Raw genomic sequence first — 23,092 nt, forward strand, 5'->3', positions numbered from 1 at the left:
CAAATTAAGATAGGGTACGTTGGCTTCAATGAAATATATAATGAAAGCTAAATATATAATGAAATATATATATATATATATATTAATATAAGGACCTCGTCAATGCAATGCCAGTCATCTACTTCTACAAGAGATTGTCATAAATGACCTTCAATGCCGACATCCCACGTTCGTCCTTTTCCCATGCATGGTCCTCATAACCCTAATTCTCACCACCGTCATTATCAACAACTAATATCAAAACAGTTAGTAAGTTGGTTTTTTTTTTAAAAAAAATAATTTTTTTTATTGTGGATTACGATCATTGTCTAGTATGTATACATTTTAATAAGATAAATAATAAATAACAATTATAGTTGATGTTTTTGCAATATTTGCATGTGTTTGTCATAGGTGATCATACTGTGACATTTGACCATAACTTTAACTGTTAATATTAATGCTAATCTATTATTAACGATGTTTTTTATAATTTTTAATTAAGAATAGAGAAATAATGTTGTGAATAATCTTGAAATAATTCATGTTTAAAAACTTTTTTATTTTTTTTTTTGTCAGTGACTTACAAAATAAAGTGAAGTATTGAAAATTTTATAAAAATATAATTGAATTTTTTAGTATATATTTTTATATATACAAAAATTTAAATTTAAAATCATTTACTTCGACAATTGAAGCCTTTATTATTTGAACCAACTTAATTGGTTAGTAGCCTTGCAGGTTTTTCATTAATACACCGAACCTCTCTCTATAAAATATATATAGAGATATATTAAATAAATAAATTGATAAAATTATTTATAGAAGTTGGCAATAAATGGATGCATGTGGGAGCACACGACTCTTGTGACCGACTTCACACCGATCTCATTACTTTATTCAATGAATCATGTACCATGTTCCCTCCTCTTTTCTTCTTCTTCTTCTTATTGTTTTTATTTAGATTAAATTAATTATTAATGGAATTATAACAAACCCAAAAAAATAATAATAAATGCGATAATGGAATATATTTGCAAAGACATTAATTGAGTTTAATTTCTAGAAGATAAAACTTTGAAAATTAAGAGTTTGTGTTTAATGTTTAGATTATTAGACCAATATTCTACATCAAAAACTCTTGGTATTGACTTAGATCATTGATATTTTTGAATCCCTAATTAAGTATTTATGTTTATTAAAGAAATTATTTGGATTTTAGTTTATGGAATCTATATATATATATAAAAGAAGAAGTGTGTATATATATATATATATATATATCACCTGAGAAATACATTTGCCTATATATACAAAATTTTAAACTTTGTTAATCAATGTGTTCCTCTGACTCTTGCTTCATTTAGATCACATGAAATTGTTCCGAAGCTACCTTGGCCAATACACCATTGACTTTATAAAATATATATATATTTCATTAACTTGTTGATATCAATAAGGTGAAACCAAATTATATATAAATATTGACTTTAAAATGTTCACATTATATTATATATATAATAATTATAATATGTCTAATATTACATGAAACCAAGTTGAAAAATCAGGCCATTACTTCTAGAAAGGGCATGGTTATTTTATTTGTCACCATGGCCTTTAACCCAGAGTCTCATGCGTAATTCTCAAGTTTTGAATATCTTAATTTGATACATATCAATATTGTTAATTATCATATATATTTACTCTCATAGATACCATATTTCTACAAACACATGTATATTTATGTTTTTATTATGCATAAATAATATATACAATTAATTATTTGTAATAAGATAATTATAATATGATGCAAAACAATAGTATTGTGAATGAACAACAACAATAACAACAACCACAAAAATGGCTGTTGGAATTGCATAAAATCTTGAACATTGTACTTGCATATGTTGGCATTTTATTTAAGCAAATCTTTATAATTTTAAACATCTTGTTTTATGTTTTATGTTCTCTCTCTTTAGGAACAAAACAATATCAACATTATGTTTCCATGCTTTGATAAATACAGATATTGTTCAAGGATCACTAAACCAAACAATTAAGAGCACTTTTTGTTTTTATGTGCTTGTGAGTGTGTGAGAATTGATTAACTTGCATGCACTTCTTGAGAGGACTTGTTGTTCAGAAAATGTCGACAAATTTTTTTTATATTCATGTGAAGGTTGTTTTTTTGTCGAGAAATTTTTTTTGGCAATTTCAATTTAATTTTGCGTACTATTTGTATGGCAAGATTGTTACACGATCAATCTTTTCACTCGTGCAAAGTTTTAAATTTGATTCAATTTCAATTCAAACTATTTTTGAACTTAATTATTCAACTAACATGTTTTATTTGATTGTGTGTATTTATATTTGATTTGATTAGATGGATGGCTGTATTTAATTTTCCAGAAAGTATCCTTTTCTTAATAATAGCATGTAAAAATAAAAAGTACAAAGGGAAAAAAAATTAAATAACAAGAAAAGGACAAGAACAGCCGTAAAATTAAATTAGAAATAAAAAATCTCATGATTTTTTAAGATAAAACAGTAAATATATTTTGACATTTCTAAGTCCACCCACCAATCACAAGGCGAGCTATCATCACCCTCTTCTAGACAATGAAACTTTTTCAATCCAATATGAAATTATTAAAATTCACCTTTTTTTTTTTGTCTCTCTCTCTCTCTCTTTAAAATTTATTTATTTATTATTTTATTTTTGATAAACATGATTCATGGTAGATAACCGTGCCCAAACTTATTACAAATATTACGTAAAAAGATTTAAAATAAATAAATAAAATCCAATAATAATTATAATAGTAATAATAATAATAAAAAGAAAACCAAGATTTGATTTTTCTCAATTGATCATCAACATCATCATGATCATGATAAAGTTCTCTCTCTCGTTCTGTGTCTGTTTGTGTGGCCAAAAAAAGCGGGGCTTTTTATTAGAGTCTCAGCTTCAAACCTTTCAAAAAAAAAAAAAAATCTAAAAATCTCATCTTTTTGAGTCTCAGAAATCCTCTCTTGTGCCCAGATTAAAATTAGGGTTTGGTTTAGGGTAAGGGTTGCGTTTCTTTGGCTCTTCTTCTTTGTTTTTTTGTTGTTTTTTTTATAAATAAAATATAGCCCAGGACTCAGCACTCTGTTTTATATTGAAAACAGGGAGAAATAGGGTTACTTTGGGGGCTGGAGTTGACCTGAGGGGCCATTAAATTCGGCGGGAAGTGGGCGTAGTTGATGAGAATTGAGAACCCATTCCATCTCTCTTCTCTCTTTTCCTCTTTTCTCTGGTTCTATATAATTTGAGTGGTGTTTCTAGCTAGCCTTCACTCAATCTTATCTATAGTTGTTAGTACTGTTCTTGATTGGGGTGCTGGTTGTTTGAGAGTGGGAAAGTTGGCATTTTTTTATTTTCTAAATAAAAAAAAAGAAAAAAAAAAAAGAAGAGGAGAGTTTGAACTTTGAAGTATATCTGGATTTTGGAACAAAGTTGTGAATTTGATTTAAAGCTGGTGACTTTATAAGGTGAAATGGAGTTCCTTTGTGGAAAAGTTGATAATTTTTTTTTTAATAATTTTTTGTTTTAGTTCTGTAATTTTGTTCCCTTTTCTTTTCTTGTTTGAAGATTATTGGGGTACTACTTTTCATCATATCAATGGCTTTGATAGCTAGAACTGGGCGCCACCGACAGCGTTATGAGAATCATATGCGCCTTGTCGCTGGGTACTATTCATTCTCCTTTCTTTAGTTCCATTTGTGTTTTTGTTATTGTTATTTATTTACTTCTTTTCGTGATTATTGTGGATGATTTTCTTCAATTGTTCTTTTGTTCTTTCTTTCTTGCTTGATTCATCATTTATGTCTTTCTTTTACTGTGCCTGTTGTTTCTATCAGCCAGTTGTCTTTCTTTCAATTTTCATGAGAGTTAAGAGTAAACATTGGTGTTCAATGCAAGGTTTAAATTTGGTTTTTATCAGCCTGTTGTTTCTTTAACTTGTTTCCCTTTGCTTGTTTGAAAGATTTGGTTATAGAATCCAAATAGGAGTTTCTTTTCTTTATCTTTTTTGTGAATAAACTTGGAAATTTAGTCCATATAGAACTTGTATCACATATCTTGCTTCTGTCTATGCATTGACTTCATATAATAACAAGTACACAAATTTAGTTTGTTTATATAAGCTTAATTTTCTAGACTTTATATTCTTACACATTGTTTTTTATGCGATTTGCACAGATGTATTCCCTACAGACTAAAACCAACTGTTGAAAATCATGCTTGTGTTCCGATTGATAGATTGGAAGTTCTAATGATTTCTTCGCCTAATCGCCATGACCTTGTCTTTCCAAAGGTTTGAATTTGCTCAACAAAGAAAGAGAAAAAGATAGAATATGTATTTTTTGCTTAACTAGTAGTATTTATGTTTGTTCTTGTTATCAGGGTGGTTGGGAAAATGATGAAACTGTTTATGAAGCTGCATGCCGTGAAGCTTTAGAAGAAGCAGGAGTGAGAGGAATCCTTCATGTAGGTTCACTTATTTTTTCTTGTTCTCTGTGTAGAAGATTCATATTCTTCTATTCCCTACTGATTTCTGCTTCCATTTTGGATAGAAGTTAAGAATGATACAAATTTCTTGGAAAAATATGTTGTGACATTTATTCATCTAGTCATTTATTATTTCAAAGATAAGTCATCTGCCTAGAAGTTCCTCTTTTCTACTCCATAGAGCTACTCTTCTTAATTTCATAATCAATTTTTGTTCATTTTTCCTTGATGTGTACGTCATCTTCTTGCACTTATGATTATCTGTTCGAAACCTCTACATTAATCAGCCCAGGCATATCAAGTCCAAATCATGTTAAATGTTTTGCATTACTGCCACACGATATCATTTTCTATATTATATACTTTTCATTTGTCATTAATGTGAAGTCATCCATTACATCATTCATGCTTGTTACCTTGAGTATTGATTCCTCTTCAGTTTTAAGAAATTGTATGATTTTTTCTGTCAATTCTCATCTTAAGTGCTTGATTCTGTGTATGATATGGCATCAACTTATCTTCTAATCATTGTATATATGTATATATTGCACAGAAATATGAATTGGGAGTGTGGGAATTCAGAAGCAAGAGTAGTGAGAAGAGTTGTAGTCTTGAAGGATTATGTAGAGGCCATATGTTCGCTTTGGAAGTGACCGAAGAGCTAGACTGTTGGCCGGAGCAGGCTAGCCACAAAAGGCGATGGGTCAGTGTTTATCTGTCATAAATCATTACAAGCTTAACAATCGATCTTCTTCGCTGATTTTGTTATGTTTTTCCACTGAATAGGTAAATGTAATGGAGGCAGAACAACTCTGTCGGTATCCATGGATGCGGGAGGCCCTCAAGGTATGCATACGACAGCTAAGGACAGGACTTGCAAAACCTCCCACCGAGCGGTCTGAACCAGCCATGCCTTATTTGTTCAAGCCTACTGAGCGTGTAGATAGTGCTATAGATGCATGCTGTTGATGTTCAAGCAAGTTGGAATGAAAGCTGAATTCTCTTTTTTTTTTTTTCTTCTTCTTTTTTCTGTCTCATAATCGATGTAGTTTGAGTTTCATCGCATTGTTTCTTGACACTAGATGCAAGCTGATGATGTTGAAACATTTTCTTCGTCTCATCATCGATGTAATTTGAGTTTCGCCACCATGCATCTAGACACCAGTTACATGCTGATGATGTTCAAGCATATGATGAAATGGAAGACAAATTTCTCAGTCTTTTCTTTCTCATCATCGATATAGTTCGATTTTCACCATCTTTCATCTCGGGTGGCTGAAATTAAATAAAAAACTCAAAACTTTAGGAGTAATGGGAAATCTTCTTACTTGAAACACTAAAATTTTCAGGAATTTGCTTAGAGCTTTCCGTATGGTCCATATTGTTAGCTAAAGTTGCAGAATTAACATGTCATCTTACTCTTTCAAGGAAAAAAAGAATACAATATTAAAAGGAAGAAATGTTTAACTGCAATACTGAATCTATGTGGTTTCTAGAGAGATTTGTCATTGAGGAACAAGAAGAAGACAAAGAGGGACCATTGATATCTTCTCTTGTCTCATATTTTGACTCATTTATCTAAAGAAGAAGAAAGTTAAAAGTTAATCTCTTTATCAATATTGTGCCAAAGCTCACCAAACAGTCCAATTAAGTGGCCTCAATCACACCAACCTTATAAATTTATATCAAACTGCTCTTTGATTTGCATTCTATGTTTATTCATTGCTTATTTGCCTGCCAAATCTAATGCATGAATGCAAAGATCACAACCCAACATTTTCATGCATGTTAGTCAGACATTCATATTAGATTAATTCAATGAACTTGTTTGAGTCTTCTTTGTGATTATAGATTATCATTTGCAGATTGGAATATACACTAGTCCAAGATTGATTGCACATGGTGAGAAGATTGTTCTTGTTCTCTTTGGTATTTCTCAAAGACATTTGCAAGTTATATCCAAGTTTAAATGTTACAGAAGTTCTTTTGGATTATAATTTTTTTTTTTTAAAAAAAAAAAAAAACAATTACATATATATAACTTGTGATTAAGAAAGTCAATGTTAATTAATAAACTTGTAATTCCTGTATTAAAAGAAACAAGTGTCACATGGTAATCTTGCTCTAATTATGAAAACATCTGCACACCATTACAATTAACTCTCTGCAATGATATATATATATAATGCATCTTCAGTGAAGTTTTAAATTCATCTTATCTTAATTTTTTTATTAATAAAAAGAAAAATTAAGATAATGTGTTCAATGTACGTATTCATTGATTTGTAAGATTTTACGAACAAACGTTGTGATTTAGTTTGGAAGGACTGTTGCCCCAGGCCAAAACATGAAGGTAGTTGGCCAGTCCAGGTACAAATTAATTAGCTTTAATTAGTTCATTGACTTTTTTTTTTTTCGGTTCTAGAGAGTGGTTAAATTTATTGTAATTTTACTTTTTTTTAAATAAAAATAAATAAATTATATATTTGTTAAAGCAAATTTTTAAAAGCGTAAATAGCTAGACATCCTCTCATCTATCATTCATTCCTTTTTTTTCACACACACACACGTGACACACACACACATATATATGATATGAAACATAAAATATATATATTATTTTTTAATATTTGATTATGTTAAATTAGCTTTTTATATTATATCATTCTTTTATATGGTCCCATTTAGCTCGCATAAGTAATCCTTTTCATTTACAAATTTTGCAGACTTAAAATCTTAGATACTCAATCAATTTTTATTTTATTTTATTTTTTTTTGATTGATACCACCATAGTGATATATATATATATATATATATACAATGCAAGATCAGAGAGATGATTCAGACTTCCATATGCCTTTGTAAATAGAGTTATAGCTTGGCAAAAACAAATCATAATACAATTAAAACACCATTCAGGTATTAAAAAAATATTGCATATTGTTTGATCTTAATAAATTAGACATGGGCACGGGCCGGTTAACCGGGCCCGACCCGACGGATCCGAGTCAGCTTTCGGCCTCTCCGCCGGTCCTGCCGGCCACCTGGTTTTATAAAATTTTAAATGTTTTAAATAAATTTATAAATTTATCAATATAATTTTAAATATAAAACAAAATGTCCAAAACAAATAATAACAAACAAGGTTGGTATATGACTGGTTTTATAGGAAGTTGATATGCAATTTTTTTTAAATTAGCCAATGTGAGACTAAATTACAATAGTATAAGACTTGTTTATTGATTATAACTTTTAGTGTAGCTTTTTTGTCAAAATAAAATCTATTGGTAGATTAGTTAGAGCAGAGATAATAATAGTCGATGAAGTCTTAAGTTCAAATCATGGTGACAACAATTGTTGTTTTTTATTTTTTATTTTTAAATCAAATCTAAACTTTAAAATTTTAAAAACTATTTAGGATAATTTCAAATAAATCACAAAAATTAAATTTTTTTATTATTATTAATTTATTTTTTTTAAATGCTTGTTATTGAATATTTTGATATTGTTGTTTTTAATTTATTTTAAATCAAATCTAAACTTTGAAATTTTAAAAATTATTTTTGATAATTTCAAATAAATCACAAAAATGAAAACTTTTATTATTATTATATTATTTTTTTAAATGCTTATTATTGAATATTTTGATAATGTTTTTAAAAGATCATACTTGTTAGTGTAGGATTAAATTTAAATTTTTTCAAAAATCATAGATTTGATTAAAAAAAAGGAATATGAGAGGATGGAAATTGAAAAAAACTTATTATATACGAAATTTATTTTACTATATAAAACAATTAAATATATAACTGAGAAATTAAAATAATAATGTTTATTTTTTACAGTTATTTAACATTATGTTATAATAAATATTTTTATCATAATTTAGTTTTCTTTCATTAAAATATATTATTAACTTGAAAATTTAATAAAAATTTGTTATTAATTTAACAAAATTTTAATTAGTTATTTATTCATCAAGATTTTAGTGAATAATATAATTTTAAGTTAATAATATATTTAGAAATACATAAAATTTTAGAATTTTCACCCAAAAATAAACAAAAAATATGTATGAAAGATTATAGTTTTAAATCAGCAATACGGTTATACTATTACACATGAGATTATGTTTCTTTATATTTATTTTAAATAATATTAATAACGGAGATAAGTAATACATATAAAAACAATGGATTATAATGTTGAGTAACACAAAAAAAGGTGAGTAATACTTTTTTTTTTATAATGGTTGCTACTAACCATTAAAGTAAATAATTTGACACCAAATGCAAAAATAATGGAATGTAAAAAGATATATATAATTTAAAAGAAAGTGGAAAATTAATTTTTTATTCTTTTTAAAGTATGTTTATAGATTTTCCTCGTCTTTAATCAAATAAGGAAATAGTTTGGGTTAGTGGTTAAGATATTTGAAGGATGAATATAAGGTCATTGGTTCAAATTTAATATATATATTTTATTAATAAAAAAAATGCCCCAACCCATAACCATACCCGCTACAGTATGGGCCGGTTATGGTTTCCGGCCCGCTCCGTTGGGTCAGCTGAACCGGTTTATTTGGGTGGCCCGGGCTGGGCCAAAAAAGGCCCGTGCCCCTATTAATAATATTGTTATTATTATAATAAAATAAATATTGTTTGAATGACTATTGTTTTAAATGAATGAGTGTGTTGTAGGTTAAACATCCTTTAAATATGTTTCCATAGTTTTTTTTTTTGTTGGAACAGTATTTAAGAGTTTGTTAAGGGACAAATATGTACAGAATTACACCAGTTACGATGATTTATCGACCCATAAAGATTTGTTAATTTGGTCATGTACCATATGAGGCATATGAGGCAATAAAAATTCTACCACATACACGCCCAAAAAATTTGCGGAAACCATGCTAAACTAATAATTCCGTACCATACAATCCTGAAAAATAAGAATATAACTCATCTCATAGAAACTTCACCGAAACTCTACACTGTCAACTATCTTTATCATCAGACTAACTAAGTGTTGACTTACGTACCTTTTTATACATATTTACTAATAATTTATATATAAGTTTGGAGGTTGTTTTTTTCTATTTTAAATGTGTGTAAATTATATGTTGCAATCAGGAGTTTGGTTTCCTCTAATTTGGTTTTCTTTTAAACCAAGGAAGTGAGATTTGCTTTATAAATGAAATCATGATAATATATAATAATATTATTATTAAATTCATGAAATGGAATAGCCCTATGTGCAAGAATTAAATCTTCTTTCACCTCAATGCATGAAATGGTATATGATACTTGGCTTTGCTTCTTAAATATTCATACATGCATAACATGTTCATGTGCATGTTCATCTCTCCTACAAATAATACGAAGGACCACCATTTCATTTCATCTTTTCATGCATATCTATAGCTAATTAATCTGTTCATCAAATAGATCTATAGAATTAAGTATTTCAATCCAAAAGAGTAGCTCTTTATCATCTTAATTATCATGCAAGGCCAACCACCTTCTACTGGCCGTTCATGGTTCCGGTTGTCCTCCATGTCGTCCTTAATGGAGTCTCCACCTCAACCTTCGCCGGAGCAATCTCAGCCGACATTTTCTCCGGCATTAGCTCCACCACCACCATCACCATCACCATCACAACCGTCACATGGAGGATCACCATCAACAATGAAGTCATCTCCCCCACCATCTCCAAAGATCATCAAGCCTGCAACAATGGCATCACAAGCACCAATTCCAGAGCCTGAATCCAAGTCTATGTTGGCTCCTCAGCCTGAGAACATCTCCACACAACACAGCGCCAATATCGATTCACATAACAACAACATCAAGTCCAAGAATGATGAAGAACCATATAATAACACCAATGAAACAAAGCTCAAACACACAAAGAAAGAAGGTGACCCAAAGTGGGGGACTATAACCATTAAAGGAGATAACATGGGAGCTTACATGGACCTTGCAAACCAAAACAAGAAGCAAAGCAACAACAACAACAACAACAACAACAACAACAACATGTTAAAGAAAGAAGCATCAAATGATAAACCAATGACTGCTCTTGTGAACAGTAATGTGCAAGCCATTAACAACTCAATGGTCCTCAACAATGCCTTTGCTCATAAGAACCCCGGTGTGCACTTGAACTTGATCAGCCGCCGCCGGCCGATGAGCTCTGGCAACATCCATCTTCTCAAGGCTTAATAAGAGGTTCTTCTCCAATATATATATATGTGTGTATATATATATAATGTTTGAAGATTGATTGAATTGTAAATGTTTTATTGGATGGTAAATAAACAAAGGCGTGCTCATGCCATATATGAACACACTACACAAACACAAACAATGATTCCCCATAGAAACAAAGTCTCTCCATGTTATTGAATGCAGGTAGAGAGATAAGAGAGTGAAAGAGAGAGAGAGAGAGAGAGAGAAGTAGGAGAAAGGCTTGGCCTTCCCTTTGCCTATAAGACTTGCCTACAATGATTTGAATCACTTGCCACCTTCTCTTGCTTGAAGAACAAGAGCTACAGAAGGAAGCAAACTAGTTCCATGTTTTTTCTTTCTCTTTCTCCACATTTTTGGAAGTTGGAAGCAAGTTTGGTTTCTTGCTGTACTATGAATATTGTTATCAGTGGATGGACGTATATAAAATGCTGGTTATAAAGCACAAAGTTCTCACTGTGGAGCCATTCTTATCACTTAGCACTACTTTTCATGAATCAGGTTCTCATCTCATGCTTTGAAGTTGATTATAATTTCTGGAACTAAGATGGTGAAGCTTTAAGGAATTGGACACTCGTGACAACATCTCATTGGATGGGAAACTCTTTCCATTGCTTGAAGGTCCAACTATGAACTAATTTTAGTTGTTTAGTGTTAGTTTTAATTAAAATAAAGAAGTCCCACTATCGAATAAGTTAAGACAATTATTTTAAAAAAATATATTTATATATATATACACTAAAATATTAAAACTTGTGCATATATCCGCATTTGCACATTAAACTTTTCACAAATCCGAAAAAGGAGATGCTTGTATATGATTAAGATTATATAATTTCCGTGGATATACACTCAATTATAATCCCTTTGGGGATATGTATGCAATTTTTCTAAAAAAATTATAAAAATTATTATCATTATCACCCTCCTCTAATTTAATTACCAATTGAACTCCTTCAACAAATTCAATTAAATTTAGTTATCCGTCCTTTGTTTTTCATCCAAGAAAGACTTGTTGATTTATATATCTTTTAATTTTTGTTCCATAGTTGAGAGTGGATTGTTTTCTATTCATGTGCTACTTGCTTATTCTAATATTTTAGTTTAATTTCTAAATTTGATGATGTGTCAAAATGATTGAAAATTTATTAGGCGATAAAGAAATTTGCTAGCTCTATTACCTCAATTGGATGGCTTCTATTCCCTTTTAGATTTGATTGTGTATTTATTAGATTTAAATAAATAGGTTGATTGATAAAGCACAAGTAAACCTTCTTTGTTATGTTTATGCTTTTTATGTAGCTTAAAAATTTTTGAAGAAATTATTGACAAACTTGATCATGATCATATTTTGGTACATCTCATTGTCAACCAAACATTAAAAAATTGATAAAAGTGTCACTTTTATCTTTTTTTTTCTTTTTTAATAATGACCTCCAAAAATATAATCATATTCTAAGTTTATTTTGGAAAAGCAGACTCAAATACGGGGATGTCTGTCTTTTTTTTATTGCTTTAAAATGTCTTTAAAATTAATCAATAATTGCAGCTTTGGACAATAAAATAGATTTGCAAATCTAGCAAGAAAATGAATGAAACTTATACTATAATTAAAGGTTAAAGTGTAGAGATTTGTGTTGAAGTACCATTAAACTTTTATAATATATATTAAAACATACTAACCTGGTGGACGTGCCGGAGTGGTTATCGGGCATGACTAGAAATCATGTGGGCTCTGCCCGCGCAGGTTCGAATCCTGCCGTTCACGGTACTTAGTAACAAATAATATTGTAATTTTTTTCCTTTTTTTTAATTTATATCAAGAATTAAGTTTTTGCATTTATAAGACACAATAAGTACTGGGTTAAAGACAATGGAAAAATATAATCTAATTATTATCATAGACAATTGGACAGAGTTACAGCAGATTAGGATTGGCAGAACTTCATAGAAATATCAGTATATACATTTCTAAGATTTTTTTTTTAACAAATATGTGATCCATTTACTTTTTTTAAGTAAACAAAAAGGTGATCACAACTGTAGAGTCCTTGAATAAAACAGGTTCTTTCATAATCCAATGTTGCTAGAAAATACCTAGGAAGGATATTTACAGAATGTTTCAATGAAGAAGAAATTCGAGTACATCTCTCAATGAAATTATTCCCTCGACACGTTTGCTTATAGCGTCGACAATTACTAGTCTTCGCACAGCTGCAATGAGTGTGTGTGTGTTAGTGTTACAAATAGATTTAAACGACTGAAAGCAATACGACATATAATTCTTTTTCTTTCATAGAAGATTATGAGTACCTGGGTCTGACAATTGATCCATGACCTCATGAAGAGTGCTTGAACGAAAACAAGTATGGCATCGTCTTCGGCCATTGATGTAAGAATTTGCCTGGTATACCTGTTGTAGAGCCTGAAGATGTAACCAAGTTAACAATTGCAATTTAAACAGTAAACAAAGAAACATGGGTAACAGCAACCCGTGCAAGTAATCATTGGCCAAAATTCAGTCAGAAAAAAACATAACTATTTGAGACTTAAAACTCAACGAGTATATTTTATATAGTGTTCTTGTAAGTGAAAGCTTCTTCACATCCAAGAACAGTAATCAGATGAGGTGATAAGATGATATAAAGTCCTCCGGCCATCAAAGCTTTGAGGAATACTCATAAATGGCAAATCAGATGAGTTTGTGAAATGAACTTACTTGGTGCATTGTCATTTGGTGGGGCTGAATATGAGCATACATGTCACCTTTTGCTAAAGCCAAAATGTCACTGTGTGAAGAAGGATAAATTTATTAACATTCAAATTCATAGCTAGACCTCATGCAGACAGTTGTGCAGTAAATATAACAAAGGTATCACATATACCTGCGGGAGTAAATATCGACTAATGATCCACTATCGTCAACAATTGGTATGGTACTTATCCTTCCTGAGATAAAAAACTAAAAACAATTCTGAAATCCATACATATAACCAAAGGTAAGTTACAGGAATTTCTAATATAGTTGTGTTATCTTGCTGATTGAAGGCATGAAATAGTAACCAGGTCACACCATTTGTTCAGAAGACACTGAAAGCTAAATCTAAATTGCTATAAGTGATCAAATGCAAAATGATGAAAAACAAATTATGAGAACTAAAATAGATTTTTGGAGTTCTACACATCATTTGCTCAGTCACATAATCATATAAATTTGTCTGACAATGTCTTGCTTCAAGTGACCTAAAACTAATATTCAGGATATATAACTAAGACAAGTTTTCTTTTTTAGAGTTCTCAACGTCCTTATTTCAGTCACATAATAATATTGATTTGGCAATGCAATTTCTTGCTTTAAGTTACCTAAAAGTAATACTCACGATCTATAACAAACAACAATTTTCTTTCTACAGAAGTATTGCCAAAAAAAATAAAATGAAAATATTCTTGACAAGAACCAATTATTACTTCAAGCCTAATAGTTAGATTTTGAATATCACAAAATCATGATATTTGAAAAGAAAAGTAGAATAACATGGACAACAATATCACAATCCCTGTAGCAACAATAGTCTCCAAAGGAATCAACCAAACTTTAGGTCATAGACAATGACATAAAATTTTACCTTCTAATAATAATTGAAGAGCAGAACTCAGAGGGGAATTGCTCCCCAGCATTGCTAGTTGCCGTCCATTCCCTCTACCAGTCTCCAGTAACCATGTTCCTAGAGGAATTCTGCAAATTGGGTGTTGTAGAAGTGGCAGAGCAATAATAGGCTCTCTATAATGAGTGAAGATATCTGGTTATACAGTATTGCAAAAGAAAATGAGATTAGGCACTATAGTCTGATATGCAACACAATAAAAAAATATAGTTAAAGTTGTTACATTTTAAAACCCCAGGAAGGCATGCAAGAGTTAGCAAGGGCATGCATGTATCTTGCGAAGAAGATTTAAATACAGGAAGAGAGGATATCTCATTTCGCACAATCTTCAGAGCCACATCTTTGAGGCATTCTTGATCTGAGGCCTGCAGAGCAGGAAATCAAGTGACAGTTAAACCAGGTGAAGTAACATGAAAAACAAATAGCCGTAGTTAGTCTCAAATTCATACATGGATTACAGGTCTCCGATGCATGCCTACAGGCCCATTGGAATTTTGTTGAAATTTAATTTCTTTCCAAGCAGAAACTGTATAGTTATCAAGCTCTTCCTCAGCCAATACCAGTACATTTTCCTGCAGCTGAGCCACATAGGAGAAGAATAATTCGGTCAATGTCTTTATAAAGCCTCTAGGTTCATGATCAATCCAGTTCACATCATCCTGTAAAGCACTTTGACAAACATAACTACAATAATGATTAAGCTATCTTGCATCAAAGATGACCATGCGCAATTCAAACAAGGCTATATAATTGAGTGTTTTAACAGTTACATTGTTGAATATACTAAAACATATGCACATCCTTGCATGCCTGCACACATTGATACATGTATTCTCAAGCAAAAAACAAATCTGTATCTATATATGCAAACGTTAAAAATGGAAGTTCTACACATGCCTATTACGTAAGTATGATTGTAAACCCAAAATATTGGCTCAAGTGCAGTTTCAAGCCAAAATCACACTGGGAGAATCTGTTTCCAGCACAAAATTGGCATGGACCAAGGCCATCCAAAGATACAGGCTTGCTTCATCAGGACTGACTTGGCATAACTCACATTTCAAAAAGGGCAAAAGCAGAAAAGCAGAAAAAAAAATGTTAAACACCAAACATTACATTATAGATACATTGTCATGCCAATCATCATCACAAATTGTTTCATAGTAGCATACCCCTTTAAGAATTGATATAAAGTCAGAAGCAGTTAACATTCCCGTCACAGTGGCTCTGAGCTCATCCCATATAGGAACAACAAACAAGCCCTGTGAGAGAAAAACAAGTACCTTTTAGAGAATAACAAGTAACAGCACATGAGCCAAAGAAAAGATACTTTAATTAAATAACATGAATCTTAAGTGCACGACTTACAAGTTATCTTAATTCAAATAAAAAGGTGAGGAAACTATTACCCCAACTACATACTATGTTATAATGAAAACAAGGTTATGGCAACAGGGAACTTAAAAGCTGGCTATGCCACCTTCTTCTTGTTGTTTGACTGACATCTCAGAGGGAAAATGCAATTATCTGGCCATATCTTTTCGTTGTTCATGGGAGCTTAACGCCAGGCTAAAAGAATCGAGATGACAGAATATTGGTAACTATTTTGAGTGAAAAAAAAAAACCTCCTCTATGGCATAAGGACTGCAGGTAATTCTACTATTCAGTAAACATTCTCAGAAGTGAGAATGAAATTATAATAATATCAAGACATCCATTATAATAAAATCATCACTATCATTTTGGCTATTATTATAGACTAACAGAAGCATTATCATTATCATTTTGGTCACTGGTACAGAACAACAGAAGGTATAAGATGTGAACCAAACTAGAAGGTTGCTTTTAAGCTTTCGATTCTTCAATCACTGATAGATACAATTTCAAAGAGTATTGAGTGGAAAGCGAAAAGAAAAGAAAAGGACAAAAAAAAAAAGGAAGATAAGAAATTGCAGACTTACCTCTTCATACATGATTTGAAATGCCTTCTTAACAGGCATTTGAGCATCAATAATAACTACCTGCAAATCATCAGTGAAAATGACCATAAAGTACATAGTAAGATCACAGCTTGGAGTGTGACACCGGTCTATATATAAACACAACTGGCATACCTTGCTTGACATGGGAAGTGTATCATACACAGTATGGGATGATAGAAGCCTAGATATCCAACTTCGGGAAACTTGTATGTCTGTTTCTGACAACTGTGCCTGGCTAGGTGATGGGGCCTGATTGGTCAAAAATAAATAAACAAAGAAAAGTCTACACGCTACATATCACTGTTTCAGGTAAGTCAACCATATAGAGGCAACTAAAACAAGAAGACAATGATAGAATGTGAAGAAACATGTCACTTACTGTGTATAAAGCAGTACCCTCATCCATATCCATGGTTCTAATAATGTGTGGTTCATACTGTAATGCTGGAGCGGCAACATCAGGTTCCGCTATATATAGCCAATTATTTACCACTCCAAATCCATCAGAGATACAAGGTTGCCTTTCATCACATCGCCATATCCCATCAGCCAAGAATCGGTACTGAAAAAGATAGAGAGAACATGATTTCTTTTTGTGTAAACTACATCATCTTTCAACCACAAAATTTATCATATCATGCATGCTATCTGATATGAATCCATGTGATAGTAGTTAACCAGACTATGGAAATCAATTTACCATTTGCCATTTTCTCATAAGTAATTTCAGTACAACTAGGGGAAGTAATGATGGGAGAGCGGAGGAAGCAGCACTCTCCAAAACCAAACAACAAGCTAGAATGCCCGTATGCTCAAAATAAGATCACAGGGTGATATACATTACCGACAACCATATTACTTAAAAATTTCACATGCATTTCTGAGACTAGCTTTTCAGATGGGTTGTCTTGGCTCCGATTGAGATGCCAAACTAGGTAATTTGATAACTAGTGTAGCAGGGATTGCATGATTGGGAGTCACAATGGTGTGCCACCAAAGTGAAAAGCTCAGAAAAGGTAATCACAAGGTGGACTTAAGATTTCATGTCACCAGTATCACAAAAGACCCCAAGATCCATAAATCTTCATGATTTCTTGATCTATAACATGGCAAAGCGGCAAAAAAAGAAGCAGAATACAAGAAATAAGCCAGGATTTTCGAAACCTCACCTGGTGGTAACCAGGAAGAAGATCAATTGACGACTGAAAAGTCCCGGGTGAACCATCCACCGGCGTCATCTGATAATGCCGAGTCCAGCTATATCAAAAATCACCACCCAAAAGATCACATTTTTACCGACAAAATCACAACGAGAACATAAAAAAATAGGAAAACAAAAGGAAAAGAGAAAGCAAGAAAAACCTCGTGAAAGTTCCCGTGATGAGGACCTGACGGCCGCCATAGGGCCACGAAAAGGTCACCAAAACCATCGCCGCCGCCGCCTCAAACACACTACCAGCCCGAAACTACAGCCCCCAATCGGACCACAAATCCTCAAAAAGGGCAAAACCTAAAGACGAATCCCTCCATACAATCACATACAAATTCGAAGCCGTGAGGCCAAACCCTAAAAACAAAAGAAGCAAATCGCACGAATCCAAGAGAATTTGGGGAATACGGTGAGATTTGAGGGAGGAATCAAGGCGAAAGGGGTTTCCTTTCGGGCAAATCGAAGAATTTGGGAAGAAGCGAACAGAGAGAGTTGCTGTGAAGTCTCCGCCGAGAGCGAAGGAGGAGGAGGGAAACGATATCTCGGTGAATCGCGCGGTAAAAAAAACTAAAAAAATAAAAATAAACAATAAATAAACCAGAGAAAATTATATCTTAAGCAATCTCTTAATCATGGTAATTAAAAGTGATCTCATTTGGTAAATTAAGTTTTAATGATATACTAAAAGGTTATATGACATCAGATTGTGACCCCTCTTTGTGACTTGTTTCAATAAAAATAAATAAATAAAAATAATAATCTTCGAATTAAAATATTGTGCTTATTAGTGCTGTTATTCATTCCAGTTTTAGAGGACTTTTAGTTTTATGTATAATTAATTAAAATAAACGACAAAATAAAAAGTTATGAAGTACTAATTGATGGTTTAAATTGTTATAAAATAATATGCTTAACATCATTTAATTGAATGCGTGAAGAAATATGAAACATACTAATTGTGGAGCAATTTACATGATAGTTGAAAAGAAATTTAAATGGTTTTTATTTATGAAAATAAAAAATAAAATAAAATGGAAATACAGAATAAACTGATAAATTGAGAATAATAAATCATATTCTTATATAAAATCAATCCCTTTCTCTTTCATTTATAAAAGAATCTATAAATTCCTTAAAAGAGGAATGTTCCGCGAATAAAAATATCTATGCGTTAGTTGTACGCACTTTTCATGATATATATTACGTATTTTTGAATTGATAGAATTTACAGTCACAAAAAATATATATATATAAAATTTTTTACATATTAATACTAAAAATCTATACGAATTGAGATTGCACTATTTGAATTTTTTAAAATTCAACCATACTAGATATCGTTTCATATATAAATTTTAATGGAGATACATTGAACCTATTAAGCAACTTATAATTAAATGTTACACAAAATATACATAAATAAAATAATACAATATACTTATATACATTATTACAAGGCAAGATAATGTAAAATTAGATCACTGAATAATGTATCTTATTACTTTTTTTTTTATTTATAATGAATTTTATGAATTATGACCTTATAAATTTTAAACACATTCATATATTTACATAATTCATAATTGACCTTGTTCACACTATTAATTAAAATAGGTTTTTTTTTATTTTTATATAAATTTTTTGTGTCTTTATTATATGGCAATATCATTTATGGACTTTTCTAATATGGTGATGTCGATTTTTTTAATATTGCATTATAATATTATTATATCTAAACTTATATTTGTAATATCAAATATGTTTTTTTTATCTAAATATCAAAATTATCTTTTCTTTATATGGTTTGACATGACATCATAGGTAAAAAACTTTCAGGGGGAACTTGGATGCTTCTTTTACTAATTTATTTATTATAAAAAAATAAATATTGCAATTCTGAAACACTGTAAAATAGACTTTTAAAAAAAAAATAAAAATCATTGTACCAAACACATTTAAACCCCGTCCCAACTCTTGCCCACCACCTGTTCATATTGATGTTTTTCTAAAACATTGTTCATTTAAAAGTAGCTATAATTCAATTTGCTTTGGGTTTTATGTTATCAGTATAAAATATATTTTTGATCGGAGCATGGCATACATAAACCTAAATAAAATTAGATTTTAAAATACTATTGAGTACAATTTGACTCTACAACCAACAAATTACCTAATGGAAATCACTGCGAGTGATGATGAGTTAAATCACTTATAATACAGTATTGTGCATGACTGTAGAGAATATTGTAGAAATACTGTTTTATATGGTTCTATGTGGGATAAATCATATTCTCCATCCTTCCATGATTATAAATGAGGAAAATTTACTATTATACGGTTATGACTAGTAATATATCAACTTGGATGTATATAAGTCTTAATTGTCACTCGTGTTAACCCATCTCACATGATAAATTTCTAAAGAGTTATTAAGTTATTATAACTGATACATCAACATACCTATTTGTCTTTTAACACTCTTTATTGAGCAATGCTTGTGGCCTTCGTAAAAATAAAAATTTAAAAAATAAAATAAAATAATAATAATAATAACAATATTGGAAACACAATCCTCAACAAAATGCACCACTAGTAAAACACAAATGGACTCTTGATCTCAAATACTTTGTTTTTTAAACCATGTGATTAAGCGTGTTTGTTGTAAACCCCAAAACGTGTATAATATCTATATATTTGTATTGTTTTCTTTCTTTTGATGCACTACTCTATGATGTTGGAATTTTTTTTTTTAAATATGCCCTTTTTGTTTTTTTGTTTTTTTTGAAAAGGTGGATAAACCACTGCCATTAATTAAATAAAGAGAAAAGATACAAACAGGGCGCAAGCGCCCACAAAAGACAAACAAAGCACCACGAAAAGTGGCAAAACAAAACAGCGCCGGATGAGAATCAGCAAAGGATTCTCATCCCAACAGAAAACAGTAACAGACTAGTCCGATAGAAGATCTTGATCTACCCCAGCGAGAGGATCTCCGCCATACTCCACTCCACTGATCCCTAGGGCCTCCGTGTTCTGACGAAGCATGGCAATAGGATCCTCTACCGTCTCTCGCGAACCTTCGACAACTGAAGAGAGCCAAGATATCAACATATGGCCAATCTTCAAAATAAGAGTATGCGTAGACAAACAGTTGGCATTAAAGATACAATCATTTCTAACAAGCCAAATATTCCACACAATAGCCTTAGCAACTAAGCCCCCAATCTCCCTAAAGTTATCCCGAATCGAGGTTCGCCAACCCCGCCAGATCTCCTGCATCGACCCAGGAGGGTCTGGAAGATGCAGTAAATGCACGAAGTACCCCCCACACCTTTCTAGCAACCAAACAATGCAAGAAGAGATGGTCAGGCGACTCTAAGGCCGAATTACACAGGACGCAGGTCGTCGTAGGGAGGCGATTGCAACTCCTTCTCGTAAGAACGTCCATGGTGAGAATCTTATTCTTCTCAGCTAACCAGTTAAACAAACTAACTTTCTTCGGACAAGGCTTTCTCCAGAAGAACCGAGCAATAGGGCAACGCACCCCACCATCAATGAGAAACGAGTAAAAAGACTTCACCGTGAATATACCATTTCCATTCAACCTCCACCTCTTTCTATCTCCTACCGCCCCATCAAAATCCGTTAATCTAGTCCCGTAGTACCGGCTGTCTTCCTCCCCAGAAAAAGGGGCCTGGTTTAGGAGATAACCCATCTCGCGCACCGTTCCATTGGGCTCACTAGCCCTTCTGAATTCCTCCGGCCAGATGAACATAGGTGCCCGCCCCGCAAACCAACTATCCTTCCAGAATAGTGTTTCAGTTCCAGATCTGATCTCATGCCAACACGCATCCCCTAAGAGTCGGCAGGCAGCTCAAAACGCCTTTCTAGAAATAGGAAATCCTACCCGTTTGTCGGGGGAACATATTCCAACAAATAACACCGTAATTGAATTGTAAAATATCAGCACCACACCAAGCAGTATCCGTCATTAACTTCCACCACCATTTGCCTAAAAGCGCAAGATTAAAGTTTGATAACTCAAGAATACCCCTTTTTTGTTGCGCCTTCATAAATAAATAAAATAAAACGAAAAATAACCAAAATATTTAAAAATTGAAAATGAGATAATAAAAAACATTGCAAAGAAAAGGTATTTTTTGATGGACCTGGGCCATGTTATTCATTACTGGGCCAGGCAAACTCCATGGACTTGGTCAACAATCCTCGGCCGCTGGTTTAGCCACCCATTCCAGTCCCGCCGCGTGTCACTCTCAGCACCCTCTGCGGATACGTGTCCTCTCAAAAGCCATCCACGTCACCCATCCCTCACCCCATGTCAGCCACGTCACCCTTACTATCATCTATAAATTCATCACAACATGCCTTCATTTTCCTCTCATTCTAAACACTGTCATTTTATTATCATGGCTTCAAGAGCAGTGGTAAGCTCTTAACACACACACATTATGTCCATTGTTAATATATATATATATATATATGTGCATTATTCATTTATGTTATTCTTTTGTTATATATATATATAATATAATGAAGAGTTTATGGAGATCGGTCAGAGGTGGGATGGCACGTTCAATGACGAGTTATACTACACCAAGGATGAAACCAATGGCATCCACTTCACCCGACTTCACTGCAAATCACAACCAGAGCTCTTTCTCAAAGTACAAATTAACACTATTATTGCACTTCCTTTATATATATATATATATTTGCTAATTTTAATTGGCATGGGGGGTTTGGTTTGGAATAAATAAATAAATAAATAAGCAGAGCAATGAAGGTGGACTTCATACCGGTGTACGTGACGTGTGGGTTCGTGCTGCTGGCGATTACGTTTGCTGTCCACTCCGCGAAGCAGCAGATCGCGTATGCGCCCGGTGTGCGGTTTAACAAGAGGCGGCGTGAGACCATGGCCGAGGTGGTCGAACCCGACCGAGTCGAGGCCGAGGCAGACCGGTTCATTAATAAGTCCTTATTTCGACGCGTGGCGCACGTCCAAGACTTCGATGCTGTTCGGTCTGGCATATCTGATCCCACACGTGGCCCTGATGTTAACAATAACCGGTGTGTTATTATTTGTTGTTTTTTTTTAAGGATTAATTTGTTGGAGGTTTGATTGGCTGCTAATGGTGTTTGCTATTACAGGGCAAGCAGGGTGGAGTCGCTGAAGTCGGTTGGTGTGGATCTTTAAATCCACTTGAATTGCTTCTTCAACGGATCCGGACTTTTTTTTTTTTAATTATATATATATATATATATTATAAATAAAATTAGAGAATGGGCGGAGAGAGGGAGTTGTTTGTTGTTCTCTCTCTTATTCTCTCATTGTAAATGACTAAATGTTGTATGTACATTTGATGGTTTGCTATCTATGCTTTGTTTGGAGTTCTTTGGGTCACTTTAATATGAATCGGGTGATGTACGTGGGAGA

The 23,092-nt window shown here is 32.2% G+C and overlaps 4 protein-coding genes and 1 non-coding gene across 6 annotated transcripts; 4 read left to right on the top strand and 1 right to left on the bottom strand.

Moving 5' to 3' along the window:
- The first annotated feature begins 2,893 nt into the window (after nucleotides 1-2,893).
- On the top strand, nucleotides 2,894-5,764 carry LOC120261926 (nudix hydrolase 13, mitochondrial). Its single transcript, XM_039269947.1, has 7 exons — nucleotides 2,894-3,046; nucleotides 3,151-3,513; nucleotides 3,614-3,711; nucleotides 4,223-4,337; nucleotides 4,427-4,510; nucleotides 5,085-5,234; nucleotides 5,318-5,764. The coding sequence occupies exons 3-7, from the start codon at nucleotides 3,644-3,646 to the stop codon at nucleotides 5,498-5,500; spliced, it is 600 nt and encodes a 199-aa protein (XP_039125881.1). The 5' UTR covers nucleotides 2,894-3,046; nucleotides 3,151-3,513; nucleotides 3,614-3,643; the 3' UTR covers nucleotides 5,501-5,764.
- Nucleotides 5,765-9,927: 4,163 nt separating this feature from the next.
- On the top strand, nucleotides 9,928-11,194 carry LOC120260778 (probable serine/threonine-protein kinase tsuA). The gene has a single exon (XM_039268338.1). It carries the CDS (start codon nucleotides 10,037-10,039, stop codon nucleotides 10,754-10,756), a length of 720 nt encoding a protein of 239 aa, XP_039124272.1. The 5' UTR covers nucleotides 9,928-10,036; the 3' UTR covers nucleotides 10,757-11,194.
- Nucleotides 11,195-12,466: 1,272 nt separating this feature from the next.
- On the top strand, nucleotides 12,467-12,548 carry TRNAS-AGA. Its single transcript has one exon. It is a non-coding gene; the product is annotated as a tRNA-Ser (tRNA).
- Nucleotides 12,549-12,831: 283 nt separating this feature from the next.
- Nucleotides 12,832-18,209, bottom strand: LOC120262458 (sucrose nonfermenting 4-like protein). 2 transcript variants are annotated; one of them, XM_039270572.1, is made up of 13 exons: nucleotides 17,790-18,209; nucleotides 17,597-17,684; nucleotides 16,807-16,989; nucleotides 16,560-16,658; nucleotides 16,407-16,466; nucleotides 15,618-15,707; nucleotides 14,895-15,023; nucleotides 14,669-14,810; nucleotides 14,407-14,580; nucleotides 13,666-13,729; nucleotides 13,500-13,569; nucleotides 13,094-13,205; nucleotides 12,832-12,994 (listed from the first exon to the last, which is right to left on the bottom strand). In XM_039270572.1, the coding sequence occupies exons 1-13, from the start codon at nucleotides 17,855-17,857 to the stop codon at nucleotides 12,903-12,905; spliced, it is 1,371 nt and encodes a 456-aa protein (XP_039126506.1). In that variant the 5' UTR covers nucleotides 17,858-18,209; the 3' UTR covers nucleotides 12,832-12,902. The 2 variants fall into 2 exon arrangements, with proteins under 2 accessions (XP_039126506.1, XP_039126505.1); XM_039270571.1 differs by having other exon boundaries at nucleotides 16,560-16,676.
- Nucleotides 18,210-22,059: 3,850 nt separating this feature from the next.
- Nucleotides 22,060-22,885, top strand: LOC120260158. The gene is made up of 4 exons (XM_039267599.1): nucleotides 22,060-22,082; nucleotides 22,195-22,322; nucleotides 22,432-22,725; nucleotides 22,807-22,885. The coding sequence occupies exons 1-4, from the start codon at nucleotides 22,065-22,067 to the stop codon at nucleotides 22,850-22,852; spliced, it is 486 nt and encodes a 161-aa protein (XP_039123533.1). The 5' UTR covers nucleotides 22,060-22,064; the 3' UTR covers nucleotides 22,853-22,885.
- The last annotated feature ends 207 nt before the right edge of the window (nucleotides 22,886-23,092 follow it).

This window comes from Dioscorea cayenensis, chromosome 5, assembly GCF_009730915.1.
Source record: "Dioscorea cayenensis subsp. rotundata cultivar TDr96_F1 chromosome 5, TDr96_F1_v2_PseudoChromosome.rev07_lg8_w22 25.fasta, whole genome shotgun sequence".
NCBI lineage: Eukaryota > Viridiplantae > Streptophyta > Magnoliopsida > Dioscoreales > Dioscoreaceae > Dioscorea > Dioscorea cayenensis.